This window comes from Gigantopelta aegis, chromosome 14, assembly GCF_016097555.1.
Source record: "Gigantopelta aegis isolate Gae_Host chromosome 14, Gae_host_genome, whole genome shotgun sequence".
Classification (NCBI taxonomy): domain Eukaryota; kingdom Metazoa; phylum Mollusca; class Gastropoda; order Neomphalida; family Peltospiridae; genus Gigantopelta; species Gigantopelta aegis.
Genome location: NC_054712.1, coordinates 37,725,023 through 37,742,601, shown reverse-complemented (window position 1 = coordinate 37,742,601; position 17,579 = coordinate 37,725,023). Strand labels below are relative to the sequence as shown.

General features: G+C 39.5%; 1 protein-coding gene across 3 annotated transcripts in view; it reads right to left on the bottom strand.

The window, feature by feature from the left end:
* LOC121387996 overlaps positions 1-17,579 on the bottom strand; it is a 37,803-nt gene that overhangs the window by 19,485 nt on the left and 739 nt on the right. For all 3 annotated transcript variants that reach the window (XR_005959915.1, XM_041519186.1, XM_041519187.1), the window contains exons 2-9: positions 15,853-15,981; positions 11,187-11,288; positions 7,749-9,878; positions 6,421-7,267; positions 5,305-5,563; positions 4,488-4,678; positions 2,702-2,883; positions 1,482-1,675 (exon numbers count right to left, since the gene is read on the bottom strand). Coding sequence is in view for 2 of the 3 variants with exons in the window: in XM_041519186.1 (XP_041375120.1) it covers positions 1,482-1,675; positions 2,702-2,883; positions 4,488-4,678; positions 5,305-5,563; positions 6,421-7,267; positions 7,749-9,878; positions 11,187-11,288; positions 15,853-15,981 (4,034 nt within the window). In the remaining variant the exon portion in view is untranslated. The remainder of the gene's footprint in view (positions 1-1,481; positions 1,676-2,701; positions 2,884-4,487; positions 4,679-5,304; positions 5,564-6,420; positions 7,268-7,748; positions 9,879-11,186; positions 11,289-15,852; positions 15,982-17,579) is intronic.

Genomic DNA, 17,579 nt, shown 5'->3' with positions numbered 1-17,579 from the left:
GAAAATAAGTTATGAAAAACATTTTAACTGAAGTTGTATCAAAATCTTATTGCAAATTATCACTTTTAGTTTTAAAATTAACATTTCTAAAATGGCTAATAAATGTCCATAAGCCCTAAAACAAAAACTGTAGGTGACAATTTTTACAAATTTACACCAAATACACAGCCTAATTTCCTCAAGTTAGGGGACGATACAGAGGCAAGTGATATAGCACTTGCCTGATACGAGGTCAACCAGTCAGTGGGTCCATTGGGTTATTTCTCATTCCAACCAGTGCACCACAGCTGATACATTGAAACTTCTCCAAACTGGACACCCTTATAATACCAAGTAAAAAGTCCAGTTTTAAGAGGTATCCAGTTTAGAGAGGTTCTCTTCTGTACAGATATTTAAAAAGGGACCATGAAAAACATCCGGTTTTTAGGGAATTCATGTTTACAGAGGGTCCGGTTTTGAGAGGTTTCACGGTATATCAAAGGATGTGGTATGTGCTATCCTGTTTGTGGGATGGTGCATATAAAAGATCCCTGGTTTTTAATGGAAACAATTTACTGGGTTTTCTCTCCAAGACTGTCTGAATGACTAAATGTTTGATATCCAATAGCCCATGATTAATAAATCAATGTGCTCTAGTGGTGTTGTTAAACAAAACAAACTTCAACACAGACTAATCTCTTTGACAGAAGTAAATTAATGTTGTGAGACCCAGGAATATTTGATAGCGATGTTGGTGTCTATATGCCACACTGTGCTTCAGTGGTTTTAAATTAATTTATTTGACAGATTTCATAGAAGTCCCATTAGTACACCCCAAATGCTCCCTCTCTTCGGTCTTTTTCCTTCCCCTACCAAAGAAAGAAAGAATTATGTTTTATTTAACGACGCACTCAAAACATTGTATTTACGGTTATATGGCATCAGACATATGGTTAAGGACCACACAGATATTAAGAGAGGAAACCCACTGTTGCCACTTCATGGGCTACTCTTTTCGATTAGCAGCAAGGGATCTTTTATATGCACCATCCCACAGACAGGGTAGTACATATCACGGCCTTTGATATACCAGTCGTGGTGCACTGGCTGTAACGAGAAGTAGCCCAATGGGCCCACTGACGGGGATTGATCCCACACCGCTCCTTCCCCTACCATATCAGAAATACTACAGATGAAAAGTTTTGCTTTGTTTAACAACACCACTAGTGCACACTGATTTATTAATCATCGGCTATTAGTTGTGAAACATATGGTCATTTGGAGTCTACATTTTTCCATTAGTAAGAAGGGATCTTTTTTATGCACTATTTCAGACTGGATAACACGTACATACCAGTCATGGTGCACCGGCTAGAACGAGAAACAGCCCAATGGGTCCACCGACTGGGATCAATCCTAGACTGACCGCGCATCAAGCGAGCACTTTAGCACTTTACCACTGAGCTACGCCCCGCCCTGCTACAGATGAGGACCTGTTTTACCTGTTGAAAGAATTCTTGCTCAATGCTGGCCTCTTTCTCCCAGAGAATGGTTCCGTTCTCCATGACGACCTCCTGGAAGAAGACCTGCGTGTTTTTCAGGAAATTCTTCCCGATAATGAACATGCTCTGTCCTCCGTCGACAGTCGCCTCGAGCAGACTCACCCTCAGAATCTCAGGCTGTCCAATAGGCTGAGCTGGAATAGACGATTAAAACAAAACTAAGCTTCATATTATACAGAACAAATTCATTAGGGCTGTATTCTGGAGAAAAAGCTTATTCAAAACAAAATGAATCACCGGAAATATGTAAAACCTTTTTTTCCCCCCAACCATAAGTACGAACAACCTTTTTTTAACACCCCAACCTAGAATAACAAATTCATGATGGAAGCCATTTTGTATAGTCAATTTTTAAATAATTATTTTACATGTCTAGTCCAAAATTATAAACTATGAGAACTCGGGCTAAATAATATACAATCTTTTTTCTATCTGTATCATTAATATTCACACATACACGTATAACTTCGTGATAATAACAATTGTAAATACTGAATGAAAATTTCGATATGTATACCTAAATGATGTTTAATTTTGTATTTTAACTCTGTCACTTCATCCCTGTGGTTGGGACAGAAAACAAATGTAAACAGGGGTTCTGTGAATAAATATTTAAAAAAAATTAAAATACACTCAAGACATTTTATTTATGGTTATATGGCATCAGACATGGTTAAGGACCACACAGATATTGAGAGAGGAAACCCGCTGTCGCCACTTCATGGGCTACTCTTTTCGATTAACAGCAAGGGATCTTTTATATGCACCATCTCACAGACAGGATAGTACATACCACGGGTTTTGTTACACCAGTTGTGGAGCACTGGCTGGAACGAGAAATAGCCCAATTGGTCCACCAACGGGGATCGATCCTAGACCGACCGCGCATCAAGTGAACACTTTACCACTGGCTACATCCTGCCCCTTTTAGAAGAATACTTACCTCTCAAACAGAATAATACCACAAAGCATTTTTAACCAAGTTCATGCAATAAATATTTTCAAGTTTGCCTTTTTGTCAATCAATAGCCAATGTGCTGGGGTGTTGTTAAACATTCATTCGTTACTTTCTGCAAGGTTAACATTACCTTCATTCACAGAAGTAGGTTTTTTGTTTGTTTTTAAAACAAAATATCTAATTTTAATTTAAAAAAACATACTACAAAGAATGGGTGTAGATGCAGCCTGTAGAGTGATGTAGTGTCCATCGGACTTCTGGAAGGTCGTGCGGAAAACCAGGCGTGCACGCGTGCTGTTCTTTTTCTTTGCTCGTGCCTTGGTGACGCCAATTCTCTTCTCAACATCAGCATTTCTCAACTTCAGAATTCCAACACAGTCCACACTGTTAACAAATGAAAATTTAATTCTGAGTTAATGTCAGTGCATGACATAAGTGGTGGGATCCGGGAACGTTTTTATTCAGTATTGTGTCATGATTTGCTACACAAGTTTCAGAGATCGCTACACAAGTTTAAATCATTAAACAGTAGTTACTAATAAATTTTCAGTTGAAACAGGAATCAAATTTTACTCCCAGAATGTGTCAACTTATAGGCCAATTAGGTTTAGTAGGCATCAAGATAATTATTCTGAAAAAATAAAATACTACATATAAATAGAAGTTAACCAAGAAATCAAACCATACAACTTTAGTCAATAGAAGTTAACCAAGAAATCAAACCATACAACTTTAGTCATTCCCCCCCCCCCCCCCCCCCCCCCCCCCCCCCCTAGTGTTTCCTTCTAGGAACTAACTTGAAATGTGGTTAGAACCAGGCTGCTAATAATTTCATACTGTTCGAGGACCTCCCCATCCACCTACACTCACCCATTACAGTAATCTTTTTAATGACCTTTTTGTAAACGCAACGTTATCCAGAACTAGCTTAACAACACGTCTGCGAAATGTTTATTTTAACATTTTCCAAGGAAAGAAGGAAATGTTTTATTTAACGACGCACTCAACACTTTTATTTATGGTTATATGGCATCAGGCATATGGTTAAGGACCACATAGATATAGAGAGAGGAAACCCGCTGTCGCCATTTCATGGGCTACTCTTTTCAATTAACAGCAAGGGATCTTTTATATGAACCATCCCACAGACAGGATAGTACATGCCACGGCCTTTGTTACACCAGTTGTGCAGCACTGGATGGAATGAGAAATAACCCAATAGGGCCACCAACAGGGATCGATCCTAAACCGACCACACATCAAGCGAGTGCTTTACCACTGGGCTATGTCCTGCCCCCTCCCCCACATTTTCCAAGACTCATGTCCCTGAACCATCAACAACAGACTTTGCTCTCTTTGGAGGTTCAGCTCATTAGCCTACTAAAAGTTGCCCTTTTTAGAATTTTGTGACACCCCACCCCCAGTAATTTGTTTGATACACATTGTACCGTAACAAATTAAGGTATTTCCATACAAAAATGTTCAACGTAATTCTGTTTCCAGCATTAACTAAAGAAAGAAATGTTTTATTTAACGATGCACTCAACACATTTTATTTACGGTTATATGGCGTCAGACATATGGTTAAGGACCACACAGAGTTTGAGAGGAAACCCGCTGTTGCCACTACATGGGCTACGCTTTCCGATTAGCAGCAAGGGATCTTTTATTTGCGCTTCCCACAGTCAGGATAGCACAAACCATGGCCTTTATTGAACCAGTTATGGATCACTGGTTGGTGCAAGTGGTTTACACCTACCCATTGAGCCTTACGGAGCACTCACTCAGGTTTTGGAGTCGGTATCTGGATTTAAAATCCCATGCCTCGACTAGGATCCGAACCCAGTACCTACCAGCCTGTAGACCGATGGCTTAACCACGACGCCACCGAGGCCGGTCCAGCATTAAATAAATACATGTACTGTCAAAACACTAGTAACTTACATGGGTGTGAGTGTGTGTATATGTGGCCATTTATGCTACACTACCTTGCTGTCATGTCGCTGGATGTATTAATGTCCAACTCAATAACCATGGTGCCATCGATTTCTTTCTCAATACACGGAGTCGAGTTCTTTCCAGCCACTTTGCATGCTTGATAGAAACCATGCGGCTTCATTCGCCCCGTCTCGCATCCAACAAACACTTGGAGCTTAACCGCCTCATTGTGGCCATGCAACTGTAACAAACAGGAAATAGTAAGAATAAAATCCACTGTGAAATTTAATATAAGAATCTGGACACACTTCAAAATGTGTGAGCCAAGCCTCTGAAAATTGCCTGCACATTTCCTAATTTACACAACTTAATTTTCATATGCACACAGAATTTAGGACATCATTTACATGGAACATGAAGTGTTTCCCCATTTTATAAAAAATGTTTTTAGCTTAACCCATACATTTATACTTATTTGAATGCTTATAGGCCTATTATGAACAAAAATGACATATTCATCAGTTATAGACGTGAAATAAAAAAATTGATTTTTTAAATTATAATTTTTAGAGAAAAAAAAAGTGTAATTATGTATCATTTATTTTTGTAGGGGGACTGGGGGGTAAGGGATGGGGGGGGGGGTAGGAGGGGTTGTCTAAGTAATACATAATTTACATGCTGTCACAATGTATAAAATGCATAAACACATTTATGTGTGCTTTTCGTAAATAATGTGGTTTTTTGTATTTCATAAATGTGTGTATTATTTATTTCATACATGGATTGTTATTGTTTCATTATTGTTATATGGAATCAAAGAAAATTCACACTAGCTGATGTACAGAGACTCTTTATTTAGAAACAAACCTTAACAATTGGATAATTCTGTTGCGACCTGTCTTTGACTGCTCCGCGACTTCCCTCAGTTAAATACCGGGCGCGATGTTGTTCTTCCGGTTGACTGACGATCTGTAGTTCGTAGCCATGACTTTTGTTCGGAAAATGACTGCTCAGACTAGGATCCTTGACCTTCTTGCTGTGTCCTGCAGGCTTAGCAGGTGGGGGGACCACAGATTTCAGCGATTCACCACCCTGAGACATATTCATAACAATCGAAGGAACAGCCCTGAAAACAAACCAGAAAAAACCGCATTATGTACATTATACAAGAGCACAATATTTCATGAGAACCGCTGTTCTGTTCATGTGTCGGTTACGCAACTTTAAAATCATGTGAACCGCCAATTGGGTTACGTGGTGAACAATTAACTTCTAAAATTAAAAGTAACAGAAGTCAAATTCAAAATATATATGCATAGAACCGTAGGTCTGTGTTTTATAGTTAGGCAGGTATAACTGATTGGTTACTAGAACTATATTCACGTAACCGAACAATCGGTTACCCAAGTAAAACTCACGTGAACTGACTTCCGGTTTAACCGTTGCCCAAGAATTTGAAATATTGTCCCAATATACACATAAAACAGCTTCCCTTGGATTCCGATGGTAACAGAGCACAGTACCAAAAAGTGCTCCCATAAAATTTGAAATCATGTGGCTTGCCAAGAGAAATCCAATTTCAAAGCTAATTCATTCACAGGCTCTTAGCAGCGCTAATGGAGTACGACATTATGCTTAGGACAGTGTTCTACAACTTTATAACCAGGATGACTCCCCACCATGATGCTGCGACGTCATCCTCAGGATTTTAAAATCATATCTGCCAATGTGTCTGCCAGACATCAGGAACAATCGTTTTGCTCATACCGTGTTTATGCAATTTTGATAGCAAAGAAAATATGATTAAAATGTTATCCAGATTCGAGCAAACGTCAGTACTTCAGCCCCCCACCCTACAATGGGAGCCTATACACCTATATATTGTGCCTCTTAAGAGTCTTACCTTCCCCATGTCATCATTTCTTGAACAACTAATAAATATTAACAACTCGCTAGGGATGCAACAACAAAAAGATCCTTTACCTGGTGTTTGTACAGCTTGTACTCACAGTACTAGCTTTGCTGGAAAGACCGAACTTGAAAACACCTGGAATGTCCGAGCCAAACTTTGTGAACTCGTAACTAGTCGTCGACGACGCTCCATTGGCATCGAACAACTTGTCGACACAGATAGGGTCGGACCTTGACGAATGGGCATCGTCGTCTCGGCAACCTTTGTGAATTTTGTTTGGAACATTTGTATTGTCTTCGGTCTGGAATGGCGTCATCATGAGATTGAAACCGTCGCTGGTTTCGTCTTTAACGTACGCATCCGAGCTGAGGTGCAGCTTCTCTGCATTGTTGATCAACGTCGACTGAGTGGTCATGTCCTGGAAGAAGTTGTTAGGCGACGAGAGGTCCCTGGGCGACTCCAACTGGTTTTCGGGATTAGATATGGGAGAACTAGGGGAGAGGGAAGCGTCGTCGCAGTCACCCGTCAGCATTCGGCGAAGCATGGACCCTTGTGAAGACACGTTCAGTGTACATGGCTGGGACAGCTTTAAACTCGGTTCGCTCAGCTGGCTTTCAGCACCGAGATTATTAAGTTGTGTGATCGCGTTGTCGGTCGTTTCTGAGATGGAGATACTGTTGAAGTTGTTCGTTTGTGTTGAGAACACGGAAGTCGTCGACATGGGATGCTGGTTGGCTCCAGCACTGGTGGGCGATTTCAGCTGGACATTCAGCGAGGATGAGGTGGCTGTCGAGAAAACGGCCTGTTGATTGAGGTTGCCCATATTCAGTGGAACATTCTGAAACGTGTCCAGGCATATGTTGTGAAGGTCTAATGGCAAGCCTACGGTTGTGTTGACCGTCCCACTGGTTGCCGAATCTGAAACAATAAAAATATGATGCATAAATTAATGAATTTAGGATGAATTTTTATCCACAAAATATAGACTGTGTTCATGCCCACTTTTAATACTGTAAAAATATGTACACCCCAAATCAGTTTCACGGGAAAATAGGAGGATTCGTTTTTCACATTTTCGAATGTAACATTCAGTGACAAAAACGTCCAAAGCAATTTCTTAAAACAAGAATTGTGCAAACTAAAAATGACCCACCGATGACATCAGTCTTGGGATAAAGAAGGTAAGCAGTTACAATTTTATGTTTGTATCACCTTCCAACTTTAATTATGCATGGTTAACCTGTTATTTGCAAAATAACCAAATGCAAATTAAAACTGAATTTGGCAAATATAGTTCATTATTTTACTAACTTTAACATTGAAATACAAATCACTTTACTTTTTTTAACCAACATATTATCCTAATAAAAAATAAAAATTTAAATTTCATTAAACATACTTGTTGAAGCCTGCGACACATTCTTCCCATTAGCTTGATTAGCACTGTAATTCTCTTGAATGCTGATCTCCATTCTACTCTCCAACTGTTGTCCATCTGTGTTCTGCCCAGCCATATTCTGGCCAGATATGTTCTGACCGGCCATACTCTGCCCAGACATGTTCTCACCAGCCATACTCTGATTTCCAACATTCTGATTGGCTACGTTTTGCCCGGCCTGGTTTAGCACGTGCTGCACAGACATGTTTCCTTGCTGGCAGACCTCCATGTTTTCCGAGACTAGCTGACCTTGATTGTTAATCATCACATGCGACGCAGTCGGACTTCTCGACTCCATCCCGTGCTCACCCACCTGCTTGTGAGCTGTCATCTGATTGGATCCCTGCTGCGTCATATCGGTGTTCGTATTCGTCATCATGACGGGGGATTTTACTTCATCTTTGGTGGGCGTCAGGATCTGTTCGGGAGGCCTGGCCGATTGTGCGATCACTTGAATTGATTCGGAATTCAAATTTCCTTTATTATCCACCGCAAGGAGACTACTCAAATTGAGGTTATCCTGACTGCCAAGATCCATTCGCTGCTGCATGCCTCCAACATTCTGTGGAACATCACCCCCCTGGGAAGGATTCTCCCCCGCTTGCATTCTCTCTTGAACTTGTGGGGAATTCATGTTCCCATTATTGTTTGAAAGAAGATTTGAGAGACTGATGTTTTCATGGTTTCCAAGATCCATGCAGTGTAAATGTGTGCCACCACCACCATCTCCTTGTCCAGGGTTCTTTGGTGTGTTCATCGTCGAGGATTGAGAATTCAAATTTCCGTGATTATTTGACAGTAACTGTGTCAGGTTTAAGTTATCCTGACTTCCTAAATCCATGTGTTGTGCTTGGACACCAACACCTTCGGCACCTGAAGTGTTTTTAGGAAGCGAGTTCACTGGCACAGATACAGAGTTCAAAATACCAATATTATTCGACAACATATTGATCAAATTAACATTCTCGCGGCTACCCAAATCCATGCACTGCGAGGGCGCACTAACAGTTTCGTGAGGTGAATTAACAGGCTGACTGTTTTCTTTGCTGCAAACAATGTTCAAACTTCCTCGAGCTTCCATCAGAAGTTTATGAAGAAACAGATTCTGTTCATTATTCAAAGCAATGTTTGGCTCGCCTACATTAACCTGACTGCCAGTATCCAACGACAACACATCCTTGATGTTAAGCTGGGCTGGACTGGCAAAAGTACATGGAATTTGTCCAAGGTTATTTTTCCCCGCATTCACAATCAACATTTTGGGCGAATTGGCAGTGCCCTGAATCAGGAACACATTAGGCAGACTTCTATCAACAGCCAATCCAATATTAGCCGGTGATGTATCATGGCTGCCTACCGACACGGAAGGATTCATGCCTTGAGAGCCATTTGGAGACGAGTCGACATGACCATGAGCAGTAACCGTCTGGGAAGCATTCATGTTATGGATATTCACAAAAATTGGGGCTTTAACTTGGGTATGATCCAACATACCAATACCTTGATTTTCACTGCACGTGTTAATACTGATCCGGTTCGCGCCAGACGGACTCTGAAGAGGGATGGAAATCACGTTTCCACTCAACAGGTTCTGGGCGTTTAGTATCCCTTTGGCAACATCCTGCACATTCGAACTGCCAACTGCCGCCACAGCAACATTTGGTGAATTTAACTCCCCGTGATTCCTCACCACATTCTGCGAATTCACATTCTGCTGCAGGTTTAAGGAGTCGGCAGACACCATAGTCTTCACATTCGTGTTGCCGCCAGAATTGTCCATCACAATTTGCTGAGAATTCATTTGATTATTTTGATTAGCGGGTTGCTGCGGACAACCGTTTCTTGCATTGTTTTCCATCATGCTAACAGTCTGAGTAGTCAAGGCATCGGCTACATTATCTGCTGTCTGTATGTTCGAAGAAATACACTGCGTGTTTGACAATGTCGACACGTTGTCCATTAAAGTATTTCTCTGTGTGCTCGCTGATGCCAGTAACATATCTGTGGCACCGTGACTAGAAGAACTCTGGGTGGAAGGAAATAAAGACTGCATGGCAGACACCTGGTCTGGTGACGAGACAGTTATGAAATCTGAAAATAGAAAGGAAGGAATTTTTGTTTATTTAACGACGCACTCAACACATTTTATTTACGGTTATATGGCGGTGGACCAGTCATGGTGCATTGGCTGGAGTGAGAAATATCCAACTGTTCCACTGGCGGGGATCGATTCCAGACCGAGCGCGCATCAAGTGAGCGATTTAGCACTGGGCTACGTCTCGCTCCGTAATATGTATTGAATAAAAACATATTGAGAGAGGAAACCCATACATACCACAGACTTTGTTACACCAGTTGTGAAGCACTGGATGGAATGAGAAATAGCCCAATGGAGCCACCGATGTTAAGATACAATGAATATATGAAAATAATGTTATACTAACACAACAGTCCGGGTAGAAGGAAGGATTGTAATCTGCTTGGATAGCTATATTTCAAGTGAATGGTATTTAATTTTATTGACGGACACTAAAATATTTTTCTATGTCCAAAATAAATGTGTTCTCATCGTATATGTTTGGATATTGATAAATGTATGTACTTTACAATTTGCAGTCAGGCAAGTGAAAGTGCTGTCAACACTTGCCCGATAGGCAAGTCAAAGTGTGAACACTGTATTGACGTACCAAAAAATATTTCCTTTGACAACAGGTTTAAACACTGTGCATAAAAAGATTTGACCACTTTACAGGCTTTCTACCAGAAAATAATTTGAGGGTACATAATAAAAACAGGACAGATCACAAGTGCCCCTACTAAATGGTCATGGAGTTGAAATCTTTTTGAAATTCAACAGTAGACCTCACACTATAATCTTACTAAAACTTATTCAAATGTTTCTTACACACCCGTTATTTTTGATAACACATGGTTGTTTGCACACATACGTGTGTTAACAATTTCAAGACATACGACTGGCAGCTCCTAGGTGATGACCAGGTCACCAGTGCCATGCATCCAATGAAAAACAAAATGGTGGAAATAGATTACACTGTGACGTATAGTTAACCCGACTATCATGTGTCTGTGACACATAAGTTACCTACACGTGCAATGGCACTAAATAACTTTTAGTTGAAAAAGATTTTAAAATTTGCTAAAAACCTGGTTTTTGAGGATACGTAAGAAATAAAATAATACATGAATGGTCGTTAGATACCATTTACCTCACAATTTGCTGTTTAAAAACGTATCAAACTTGCTTTTGCTCGTGAGATAAATGTTATTCTCTATATCCACTACTTTAAAAGTTGTTCGGGTATATCATTATTTCCTTTTACCCTCTGGCAGAAACCCTAACTTATATTTCACAATGAACCATATTTCCTGTACACCTACAGCTGTCTGTTGACCTCTGCATATTGAGACTGGAAGATTCGTCTGTCCCATTGATCCCACTCATATTGGCAACATTGCTTGCATTGGAAGATATTTGGTGATCTGCAAATACCAAAGAAAAAATAGACATCAAAATAAAGTTTATTTTGTTTAACACCACCACTAGAGCACATTGATTTATTAATCATCATCTATTGGATGTCAAACGTTTGGGAATGTTAACATAGAGAGAGGAAACCCGCCACATTTTTTCATGAGTAGCAAGGATCTTATATATACAAACCATCCCACAGACAGGATAGCACATACCATGGCATTTGATATAAAAGTCGTGGCGCACTGGCTGGAATGAGAAATAGCCCATTGGGACCACCGATGTGGATCGATCCCAAAGTGACCGCACATCAAGCGAGTGCTTTACCACTGGGCTACATCCCGCCACACATCAAAATAGAAGCTTCTACAGAACTTAATAAAAATTTTGTGTTTAATGACACTACTAGAGCAGACTGATTTATTAGCAATCAATACTTGGATGTCAAACATTTGATAATTTTGACTACTTTTTTCCATTTAATTAACAGCAAGATATTTTTATATGGACTTTTTCACACATAGGACAGAACATACATATATATACAACAGCCTTTCATAAAACAGTTATGTGTCACTGGTTGGACTGGAAAAAACTGAACTAGTGCCACCGAGGTGGATCGATCCTATGATGCAAGCACCTCAAGCAAGCAGTATACAAACATAGATAGATCCTACCCCACAAGACTCATAATTCCTTTTTTGTTTGGTAAATATTGTAAGATTTGCACACAAAGCGACTGATTTCCAAAGCAAAATATTGCAGAATTTGGTGTATATACATGTATATGTACGGTAGTGCTAATGACCAAAACAAAACATTATTACTAGTGGTTGAAATTAGTTGGATTTTCATGTTTGATGATTGGTTAATGGAACCAACCAATCATCGGTTATATAATCGGTTGTCAACATTGTAAACCTTTTATGTAAGTTTGTTTGCGTGTTGACACCACTGAAGCGTATTGTTACTCAAGGTATCTAATGGATACAAAAGATAAGAATGAAAGTACTATACATGTAAAATTGTCACTTTTATGTTTCATCTGAAAATAAGCCAGTGCACCACGATTGGTATATCAAATGCTGTGGTATGTGCTATCCTGTCGGTGGGATGGTGTATATAAAATATCCCTTGCAGCTTCAAGAATCGAAAAGAGTAGCCCATGAAGTGGCGACAGCTGGTTTCCTATCACTATATCTGTGTGGTCCTTAACCATATGTCTGACGCCATAAATAACCGTAAATAAAATGTGATGAGTGTGCAGTTAAATAAAACACTGCTTTCATCTGAAAATAAAATTTCTTTTCAAGTTAAAGTGAGAACTTCTTGTTCTGGGAAATCAAAGATATTTCGCTTGGAACTTTTGATGTGCTCAAAAGCATCTACAACAACCGGTTGTTATAAAAATAAAGATTATTGGTGAAACACAGATCTCGAAAGTTGAAAATAGAACAATCAATTACCCGATTCGACTTTATCCTTTGTCAAATAAATTTAAGATAAATTAATACAAAATTGATGTAACTATTTTTATTGTAAGGTATAATGTACCTTATGTATTTATGCAAAATGGTAACGCCGTATAAACATTACATTTCGCAGATCAATCCGCAAATAATACAGAGTTGAAATTTGTAGTTACCGTTTTTATATACTACTCAAAAGAATTTAAGGGTCAAAAATTTATAACCAAATAAGTTTCAGAGTGTATTAGATTGATGATGTAAACTACACCAAAATTTTTATTTATTGTTCCATATTTACAAAAAACCACAAACGTCACTGTATACAAGAAAGTCACATGACATGCTGTCAAAGTTGAAGGTTGTCAAACATGGATTTTACACATTAGAACATTCGTTTAATAGTGTGTGAATCCACCCCTGGCGCGAATACACTCGACACATCGTTGCCTCATGCTGTTGATCAGACATCTGAAGAACGCTTGGGGAATGGCCTGCCACTCTGCTATAAGAAGTTGACCCAGATCATGAAGTTTGGCCGGAGGGGCATGGTTATCCCAAACTCTCCTGCCTAATTCGTCCCAGGCGCACTCTATTGGGGCCAAGTCAGGCGAATATGCTGGCCAATCCATCCTGGCGATACCTTGTTGTCTGAGAAAGTCCGTTACCACCCTGGCGCGGTGGGGTCTGGCATTGTCATCCTGCAGAACTGCCCCGCAGCCAATCTGCTGAAGGCCTGGGAGAACCAACGGCCGGATAATCTCATTCAGATAGCGGATTCCATTCAGATTGCCATCCACCACATAGAGGGGGGTCCTGTGGTGGATAGAGATGCCGCCCCACACCATGACACTGCCACCACCGAACCGGTGACGTTGTCTAAAGTTAACATCAGCGAAGCGCTCCCCAGGACGTCTGTAGACACGAACCCGACCGTCGTTGAACAGGAGACTAAACCTGGACTCATCAGTGAACATCACTCGACCCCACTGAACACGTTGCCACCGCAGATGAAGCGTGCACCAGTGACGTCTGGCCGTTCTGTGACGTGGTAGGAGTGGTGGTAGAACAGCCTGGCGACGGCAGCGTAGATTATTGGCTCTCAGACGATTGCGTATGGTTTGATCAGACACTCGAGTTCCAGTCGCAGTCCGCAAATTGTCACGTAATCGGCGTGCAGTGGTTGTGCGTTGACGTAGAGCCATATTGGTGATGTAGCGGTCCTCTCTATTTGTCGTGCTTCGGGGTCTTCCCGAATGTGGACGATTTCGAACAGAATTCGTTGCTTGGTACCGTTGCCACAGTCGGCCAACGACACTTTGACTGACACCAAGTCTCAGAGCAACATTTCTTTGCGTATTGCCATCCTGAAGCCAAGCAATAGCCCTTCCTCGATCTTTGATAGTCAGTTGAAGTCGTACCATTGTCGAATTTGGAGTGTGCACCGTACACGAACGCAAGCTCCAATTATACGGAAATTCAGCATTGGGAACATGGAATACACGTGCAAAGCGTGCAAATGAAGCGCTTTGTGAAAAAGCAAGTTATGGCCACTTAGCAGACCTTTCGCTTTCGCCCTAATTTACGTGCAAATGTAAGCATGTTTTCGCCATTAGAACTAGTCGACAGTGTCAACAACAGTGGATTTTAATTCATTTATGGGTTGCTTAGACCCACTTTCGTCAAAATGGAACAATACCATGCGTGACATTATGGTCTAGCTAATATAATTGACATTCAGAAAATAATGTCAAAAATATCGTCTGACCCTTAAATTCTTTTGAGTAGTATAGATAACATTTCGGTCACTTTGGCAATTTTCGACAGCATTAAAGGTATTATGAACAGTCAACAGTTCAATGACCTAGATGGAACTCGCTCAATGCCCGATAGCGTTCAGCCAAACCGAGCGGAAAAACATCCAGTAGACGGTAAACCAAATGGCCACGTCAGAAACCAATCATATAGTTCGCGAACGTCAGCAAAACGTTTGCTGGTTGAACTTTGGATCGGTATTGTTACGTGTACGCAATTTCCAATGATGCCTGATGGAGCTGAGATTCAGATACTTTAGTAATAACGGTGCAGTTACTGTTTTAATATTTACTTTTAATCTGTTTTCAATTCACAAAGCATATTTTATTTTTTACAATAATGAAAAAATAAATCTTGACAAAATAAATCCAATATAGTCCACGGCAAAAAAAAAATGCAGCAGAGAAGGAAGGAAAAAACCAGATGGCAATCTCCACGGCATTGCTGACTGCCTGCCGTAGCAATTGCAGAGGTAGTGTATAAACAAGGTGCTTGTTTTCGACTTAATGCTTAAAAGGACATTCCCGAGTTTGCTGCATTGTAAGATGTTTCTGACTAATAAAATATTTCTACGATTAAACTTACATATTAAATATATTTTCTTGTTTAGAATATCAGTGTCTGTATATTCAATGTGTTTCTGGTCGTCTTAATATTTGTAAGAAGCCGAAACTGGATTTGGTCTTCAAATTATTTTGTATGTACGAAAAAAATGTATTTTAGGAAAGAAAACGAAATTTAACCCAGTACAAATATTAGAACGATTAGAAACATGTTTAATATACAGCCACTAATATTTTATGCAGAAAAATATATTTGATACTTAATTACAATCGTTAAGAAGTCTCCGTTAGTCGATAACATCTTAAACATTGCAGCAAACTCAGGAGTGTCCCTTTAAAGTAGCACAAACCAGAATCAACCTTCTAATAAATTACGACAAAATCAATAATGACTGCTACAAACATTAGCTCAAGACTACAAACACACTGTGTGTGTGTGTGTGTGTGTGTGTGTGTGTGTGTGTGTATATATATATATATATGACACTAATTCAAAACAATCAAATGTATTTAATTATGTGTAGTTTTAGTCAGCGAAAACATCCTATTCACAGCCCCTGCAATTAAGAAAATGTCTGTGGCAATTGAATCTAGTGGATTAGTCAACTGTAAAACACAAAGTGCTGAAGATAATTACAAACTCCATGGCATCGCCGAGAGCAATTACAGGAGATGTAGGCTACTCTTAACTAAAAATCTGTGAAATGTTTTTAATATCATATTATTACCTGTTCCAACCGATGAATCTTGATTGTTGATACTGTTACCATGGTTACATGCAGCTTCTGCGAGGGAAGTACCGAATACTTGGTCGTTAAAAAACTCCTGGAATTCATTGTTGGACATTGACATGATGTCTGAAAAAAAATAAAGTTTTAGTTTCAATGTAGGCTGTCGTAGCCTATATATGTTTATTGATAATTTAATAATCAATTATAGAGAACACTTTTTTTCAAAAGTGGAATTTACTACAAGTTATTTACTTTTGAGCCAAATGTTTTCTAAATTGAACACAAACTAAGGTTTGTTATTTCCAAAACAATTTAAATTTTCTTCTTATGTCAAACCAGACTAAAATTATTTACAAAAATCATTTTTGTAGTAAAAAAGTAGTTTGTTTTATTTAACGACGCCACTAGAGCACATTGATTTTTAATCTTATCATCGGCTATTGGACATCAAACATATGGTCATTCTGACACTGTTTTTAGAGGAAACCCGCTGTCGCCACATAGGCTACTCTTTTTTACGACAGGCAGCAAGGAATCTTTTATTTGCGCTTCCCACAGGCAGGATAGCACAAACCATGGCCTTTGTTGAACCAGTTATGGATCACTGGTCGGTGCAAGTGGTTTACACATACCCATTGAGCCTTGCGGAGCACTCACTCAGGGTTTGGAGTCGGTATCTGGATTAAAAATCCCATGCCTCGACTGGGATCCGAACCCAGTACCTACCAGCCTGTAGACCGATGGCCTGCCACGACGCCACCGAGGTCGTTCTGATTTTTGTAGTAGGATGGGACTGACTATAGATTTATAATGCGCTTTTTTAATTTGATTTATCCCACTAATCATGTTAGGTACATTCACAGGTATAATACGAATCCAAGAATAAAAAGTAGGAAAAACAGTATGAGATGCTATTAGTAGGCCATATTATGATTTTGAAACCCCAAACATCTTAGCCGGCTGGAAATAGAACAGAACAAAACAGAGTATGAGGATTTAGGAAACCATTGTAGGCCACACACACAAGCCATATTTTGTTATTTATATATAAGAGTAGGACAAAGAACCAAATATATTCACCCTCGATTTCCTACAGCTATGATGATGTGGAGAAGTGGTCATCTTCTGCTTAAACTGAGTTACTGAGAATGAACATTTAGTTCATTTTAAGTCTACATGCAAACCAAAATTAAATACAGTGAATTGACATGTTTTGCCTCATTGCACATAATTTACTTATATTATACCATCGAATAATTGCAGCTGTATGTGTGTCTATGGAATAAAAAAGAATTTGTAAACTATTGAAATGGGTGGAAAAAAACCCAGATTTTGCAAAATACTGAAATGGACAAGAAAATCGAAAACAGAAAATCAGTGCCTCTATATTTCCCCTAAAATGGAGGGGGGTGAGGGGTGGGGGTGGGGGCGGCAGCGCACACTATAAATAGTTTGTTATCTTACAAATATCTAAATTTATATTTTTATAAAGTGCAAACCATCTGGTTAATTCCTAATCATATCGGTAAAGGTGTAAACTAAAATGCTTTATATATTGTGCAGTTTGTAAAAATTATATATAAGTGTGGGTGTGCACATTAAACATCAATTTAAGTGCAGGTCATATTGACCCTTTCGTTTCAAAGGCTTTTGAAATCATTTTCAATGATTTTGTCATATAAATAATCAACATTATTACATGTATAGTAATGTTTATTTATATA